The 7,057-nt window shown below is 45.5% G+C and overlaps 1 protein-coding gene across 1 annotated transcript; it reads right to left on the bottom strand.

The window, feature by feature from the left end:
* Window positions 1-6,143: 6,143 nt before the first annotated feature.
* LOC115515375 (ribonuclease 7-like) lies at window positions 6,144-6,605 on the bottom strand. The gene has a single exon (XM_030317175.1). The coding sequence runs from the start codon at window positions 6,603-6,605 to the stop codon at window positions 6,144-6,146; it is 462 nt and encodes a 153-aa protein (XP_030173035.1).
* Window positions 6,606-7,057: the final 452 nt, after the last annotated feature.

Genomic DNA, 7,057 nt, shown 5'->3' with positions numbered 1-7,057 from the left:
AGTGACAGCTATGATGCTTTCCCACTGGAAGTCCATTGGAAAGCAGTGGAGGACGATGACCCATGGGCACTGGTGGCAGTTTTGAGTAATGGAAGACAAAGTATGAAAGGGAGCTGAATCGGAGAGTGGGAAAAATGTAAGAGGTCTTCCATGATGGAGGTGAGGGCATACCAAACTCACCTGAGGACTGGTTTAAATGTCTCAGGAGGGAAAATTGGAAATGTCACTAGAGCGCTTTCTCCATCAATTGCTGTGATACTTGAATCCTTTGGAGAGGAGCTGACATGGTGGACACCCTCAAAAGTTAGTGGCCCTAAATCCTATGCCTTCTTTTTATATCTTTTGATTCACGGAAGGTAGAGTTGGGAGAAAGAAAAAAAAAACTCTTAAGTAAAGTAGTCTTAACAGAAATACTTGATAGCCACCAACCCCCCCCCCCCCTTTTTTTTGGTCCCATTTGAAAGTATTGCTCCCTACCCCACACCACTCCAAATTACTTTTCCTAGAGGGATGAATGCATATTGTCCTTTTTGTCTGACCTTGAGCCTTGCTTTATCCACTCTTGGCTAGGAACTACAGTTGGCAAAGGAAGGCTGAGGAGGAGTTTGGCCTCTGTTGAAATCCTTTGTTCTTCTGTCACAGAAGTCACGCCTGCTCCATCCATCACAGATTTGGCCACCCAACATTTGACACCACAGTAATAAATATGATAACACCTCTTGAACTTTTCCTACATGCCAGCCACTGTACTAAGTACTTTAAACATATTGTCACATTTAATCTACCTGATACTCCCATGAAGTAGGTTACCTTTATATAGATAGGAAATTCCCATCTCCCTAAGTCAGGAGGATTTTCCATCAGAGTGTGTATTTCCTTTAGGGGTAGACATCTTTCCTTACCTCCCCTCTTGTGAACCAAGGGCTTCCAACAAGGCCCCGTTAGTGATGTGTTCTCATGCTCCTGTGGCTTCATGGATGCTCCTAGGCTTACTGGCTTTGGAGTCTTGCACAGGTAAGCATCCTGGCAAGAGCTGTATCTGCTCTTCTTTCTAACTTCCGTGGTGGAATGGGGGTAGGAGGAGACCTTTAAAAGACTGAGGATCTAAAGTCTTCAAAGTCCTTTTGGAAGCTGCAAGAGCATAAGAATGGGCCAAGGCTCTCTCAAAGGAACATCCCTGGATGTTATTGTCATTGGTGTATTTCTTGCCTTAGCACTAGAGTTATTCTCTTAGAGCCATAGATCCTATGAAGAAAGCCATTGACACTATGAATCAATGTGTGGAGAAGGGCCTCATCTCAAGGGCATTTCCTCTTCCTACATTCTGCCCTTGAGATCAGGACCCTTTTTTTCACATTGACTCAGCTGGCCCTCTTTGTAATGTCTATGGGTCATTTACTTCAGTGTATGGAGACTCTGGGAAACCAGGGTGATGTAGAAAAGTTTCCTACCTAATATACCTCAGTTTTTACTTGTAGGAAAGTGAGTGAGCTCTAGAACCAGTTCTGGGGTTACTTTCTTTTCTTTTTGAGAAAGAGAGAGAGCAAGTAGGGGAGAGGGGCAGAGGGAGAGAGAGAATCTTCAGTAGGCTCCATGTTCAGCATGGAACCTGATGTAGGGCTTGATCCCACGACCCTGGGATCATGACCTGAGATGAAATCAAGAGTCATACACTCAACCAACTGAGCCACCCAGGTGCCCTTTGGGTTACTTTCTTTTCTGGATTCCATGTCTGCTCCATATTAGGTCCGGGTTGAAACAATTTTCTTTTTTTTTTTTTTTTTTTTTTTTATTATAATTTGTTTTTTTTTTTTTTTTAACGTTTTTTTAATTTATTTTTGGGACAGAGAGAGACAGAGCATGAACGGGGGAGGGGCAGAGAGAGAGGGAGACACAGAATCAGAAACAGGCTCCAGGCTCCGAGCCATCAGCCCAGAGCCCGACGCGGGGCTCGAACTCGCGGACCGCGAGATCGTGACCTGGCTGAAGTCGGACGCTTAACCGACTGCGCCACCCAGGCGCCCCGAAACAATTTTCTTTCTCTTTTTCTTTTTTATTTATTTTGAGAGAGAGAGAGAGAGAGAGAAAGAGAGAGAGCAAGCATGAGCAGGGGAGGGACAGAGAGAGAGAGGGAGAGAGAATCCTAAGCAGGCTCTGCTTTGACAGCACAGGGCTCAAACCCACAAACTGTGAGATCCTGACCTGAGCCAAAATCAAGAGCCAGATGCTTAACTGACTGAGCCACGCAGGAACCCTGAAACAATTTCCTTTAAAGCCACCTACACAAGGCTGGACAATGTTCCTCTACACACTCTCCTCCCCTCCCCAAGCTCCCACTCCCAGAAACAGCAATGTTTAATAACTAATCAGCCTCCTTATCCCATCCTTCAGCCATCAGGTAGGACTGCATCAGGCTTCAGCCGGCCTTAGTAATTGGCCCAAACCTGTTATTCACTTTGGACCTCACCTTTGACCTTTGGAAAGTTGAATAGTCAAATGCTTATTTCAACATTATTCTTGGCATCTCTCAACTTGGCTGTGATCAAAGTCATGTGAAGGAATGGGTGACTGTCAAACCTAATCAGTTAAATCATCAGTGATGAGAACAAACAAGTCATTTGGATTCATCATTAATATCTGAATCACTTTCAAATATTAGTGGGCATTCTAGATGTAACTTAGAGTGAAATTTTCCTTATGAATTTTTAAGTGTCGAAATTCTGTCAGTCAGTAGAAGTATAAACGCACACTTATTATTTTAATAAAAATGCTGAATAATTAATGATTGTAAAAGATTATATTATATATAAAACAATGAAGAATTTTCACATAAAATAGGAAAATCAGTTGACAGTTAATATATGAGAAGAGATAGTGTATTAGCCGGACAACTTTAAGAAGAACCTCATATACTTTTTGAGCCAAAGTATTTATAACAATTTAATAAATAGTATAAGTACTATTCAATTCAAAAAATAGTATAAAGCAGAGCAACAGAAATTCAACTAGATCATAATTCCATCTATGATTCCATTATATCATAATCTTTATAGAATTGATTGGTGTATTAGCATTTATCATGTTAAGTAAAATAATTGTTAAGAACTATACATTCAGAAGGATTTTTTATTGAGGTGTAATTTACATACAGTTAACTATACAAATCTTCAGTGTACAACTCAATGGGTTTTCACAAAGTAAACATCCAGACCAAGAAAGAACATTTCCAGCTTACCTCTTACCCCTTGCCAATTAGTACTCCCCAATATACCACTATTTTGAACTCCATCACCACAGATTACTTTTGAATTATGCTTGATTTTTAGTTACTTAGTACTATTTAGGTCATGAATCTTTTAAGAAAAAGTTTTATCTGGAAATTCTTTTCATTTTGAGAGGATGCACTAAAAGCATCATTATAGCCACTTCAAAATTTTGTGAGGAGGAGGTCTTCAAAACCGTAATATCCATAAGAAAAAACATCAATATATATAATTTATATTTATATATGGTATATATCAACTTATACAATTTATATTTATATGAATATATAAAGAGTTGTGAAAAAAAAAGGGAAAAAGTCAATACCTCCAAGTATCTTGCTTTCTATGCACCTCATTGAAACCATCTATTTAAAGTGATAAATGGGGTGCCTGGGTGGCTCAGTTTGTTGAGCATCTGACTTCGGCTCAGGTCATGATCTCAGGGTTTGGCTCATGGTGAGTTCCAGTCCCTCATCTGGTTCGCCTCTGCCAGCACAAACCCGCTTTGGATCCTCTGTCCCTCTCTCTCTGCTCCTCCCCTGCTTGTGCGTGTGCTCTCTCTCAAAAACAAATAACATTAAAAAAATAAAGTGATAAACGCAGTATAATGACCATAGGATATATAGATTTACACTTTGTAATTTGGAATCTGGCCACAATGTGTATTTAGTGCACCTCTACTTCCAAGACTCAACAACGTAGTGCCCCACTTTCTGCTTGAATTGTTCAACGTTCCGCTCTTTCTTTTGACCATACCCTCCCTACTTTCCCTCCGCCTCCTCTCCAAACACCAGCCCACCCAGCAGGACTCTGCAGACTTGTCCTCTAGCTACTCATGAACGTCACTCTAGCAGAAGAAGGCCCTCAAGGAAAGTTGAGTGGGGCATTTGCCTTCGTCGGCATGTTTGCCACCGTGGATTTGACTGGACAACTATTTGTTACTACTAGTGGTCATTATTAATTGCCTACCAGGGCTGAGGGCTGCTTAAGGCATCATAAATATCATTTCTAAATTTTCCTGCAATCCTATTGGGTAGGTGGTATCACTCCCATTTTGCTGTATGGAAGCACAGCTGCAGAGAGGTTCAGTAGTTTGCTCGAGGTCACTTGGCCAGGAACACTGAGCCAACCAAGATTTACACCCAATTTTATCCGTCTCCAAAACTGACTCTGACTCTGGTAAGGAGTACAGGAGCATGGGTGGTGTCGGGGAAGGACAGGTAGGGAACAGACTCCCCAGCTGGGAAGGGAAAGTCTAACAAGGTAATTGGACAGTGAAGTAGGGTGGGCATGGGCATAGTCAGTTTAGGACTGAAATAGAGAATGTGCTGGTGATGGTGAGGGCTGCAGGCAATGTGGTGGCGGGGGGTGGGGGGCACTATCAGAACAGAGCCAGTGTAAAGCCACAGCTTCTCCAGTTCTGCTCACTAGAGAGGGGGAAGTGGTGTCTACACCTGGGGGGACAGGGAGATGGCATTTCCACATCTCAAGCCCTCCGGCCTGGGCAGACCGCCAGATTGGAGAGCCAGAGAAGCACCGAGGCAGGAGAGATCATTATCAGAGGAAGGAAGCTCTGGCAGCTCCCACCAGCCTGTTTGTTGACCAGCAGGCTCTGGGCCACGGAAGTCCCTTGAGGTCAAGGGAAATGTGATCCTGGAGCAGGGGAATGAAGCTGGGACACTCCCCTGACCCTATGTCTTCAGGCCAAAGGGATCTAGCCACAGCCAGGCCCGGGGTGGGGGGGTGGGGGGGCTGGGTCGGAAGAACAGTGGGCTGGAGAAGGGGGAGCCCGGTTAGAGAGGCAGAGAGAGAATGGATTAAGATCCCTGGAGCACCTCATAAACAGCTCTTGGCTAGAGACGTAGTGACCTTTATTGCAGCCAGCACAGGACAACTGGCTCTTCGGAGAGCTCTCAGGGGATATGGGTGAACTCTTACCTAGTTCTCTAGTCCCTGTAGAGGTCTCTCCTTTTTTGCACAATGGTCAAGTACAAAGTACACCGTATTTAGAATAAGGAGTCCTAAGTGCAAGTCCAGGTTCTGCCACTAACCAGTTTGACAAGCTTTTTAATGAATTACACTTTCTCAAATCTCAATTTCCTGCCCTAAAGAAGGCACATAATCCCTCTCAAGTCTATCTCACAAGGAACTCATGTGGCTCCACTATGAAAGCCTAAAATGCTACATAAATATGAAGTGGTACTTTGTTTTCTTTCTTCCCAGCTGCCTCTCCACACACAGGCCATGTCACTACCACGTTATCTGGGGAAGATTCCTGGTTTAGGAACCGGAGCAGCTCTGTCCATAAATCCCATACCCTCCTTGTCCATTTATTTCCCCCTCTTGTCATGCTGCCATGAAAAGAGGGGACAGGGGAGAGATGTACAAGGCACAGGCCAGGGAACCCATACTTTTAGCTTGCTCAGCCCCTCTCTTGAGGGTAAGCTTCCGGGAAAACAGCAACAAAAAGATGAAAGACCATCTCTTCTGGAGCTTAGCCCTCCAACCTGTCTACCTCAGCTCACCCTCAGCCTCTCAGAAGAGCTAGGAAGGGCCCTAAGAGATGAGAGGAAAAGAACCTTCTGGACATATGAAGAGTGGCACAGAGGGGCGCCTGGGTGGCTCAGTCAGTTGAGTATCTGCCTTTGGCTCAAGTCATGATTTCAAGGTTTGTGAGTTTGAGCTCTGCATTGGGCTCGCCTCTGTCAATGCAGAGCCCACTTTGGATCCTCTGTCCCCCTCTCTCTCTGCCCCTCCCCCTCAGTGTCTCTCTCTCTCAAAAATAAATAAACATTAAAAAAAAAAAAAGACTTGCACAGAGGCCTGGAGAGGGAATTAAGGTACAGCCCAAGAGGGAGGAAGGCTGCAGACTTAAAGGACCTAGTCCAAGTGCACAGGGACCAGCTTGAATTTCCCAGAGCCTCCTGCCTGGGGAGCGTCACAGGCTACAATGTAAGAAGCGACCAGTTGCTTCTTTTTGTACTTGCAGTTTGGATACTTCCCCGAGGTGAGCTTACATGTGCTCAGAGACACAGGCCTTTGGCTCTGGTGGCAGTTTTTACGGCCATTCTTGCAGGCTGTGGTGGGGGTCTGACAGGTGGTGGCCACACTGGAGAAGGATTCATGCAGGAAGGTGTTGAAGTCTTTGCAGCGTTTCGTGTATTTGTTGATGTTGTTCATTGCAGTGTCGCATCCCTGGGGTTTGGGCTGCACGTGCTGCGTTGCAAACCACTGAGCTGCGGTCATGTTGCTGGGCTTGGCACTGACTGGGACCTCAGCTAGCCATAGCCCCAGCAGCAGGAGCAGGAGCAGAGGGCTGAATCCTGCTCTGGCTGCTGCCATCTCTCTCAGGGGAACAGTCAGGATGGAGGGCTGGGTTTGCTGGGGATAGAGAACAAGAGGTGAGAAATTAGTCTTCCTGTATGCGCTCCTTCTATCTCATCACGGTTACCCTCCCCTACTGCCTCCTTCTTCCCTCACCCAGGGGTTTCATCCCTTCTTCCCTGCTCTGGGTGCCCTTCTCACCCACTGTGACCCCATCCCCCTCACCTTGCATCCTGTCTTCCCTCATTCTGTCCTCCTACTCTTTGTTCTATCTCCTCTCCCTCAAGCCCCATCCTCTTTGTGCCCTTATCCATTGGCTCTGTGTCTCATCTACTCCATGACACCCCCTGGCCCCCATGTCCCCACTCTGTGCCTCCATCCTGGCATCACTCTCCTCTGTCCTGTGTGTGTGTCCTTATCCCTTCTTCCTTCGTCTGTCTCATCCCTCACTCTCATCAGAGCCTGTCCCT

This window comes from Lynx canadensis, chromosome B3 (assembly GCF_007474595.2).
Source record: "Lynx canadensis isolate LIC74 chromosome B3, mLynCan4.pri.v2, whole genome shotgun sequence".
In the NCBI taxonomy this organism is placed as follows: domain Eukaryota; kingdom Metazoa; phylum Chordata; class Mammalia; order Carnivora; family Felidae; genus Lynx; species Lynx canadensis.
Note: the sequence above shows the minus strand (reverse complement) of the source record. Positions and strands in the feature narration are given on the sequence as shown.

What these genes read in the sequence shown, in the direction of transcription:
- LOC115515375 (XM_030317175.1), bottom strand. Translation starts at nt 6,605, where the DNA reads ATGGCAGCAGCCAGAGCAGGATTCAGCCCTCTGCTCCTGCTCCTGCTG.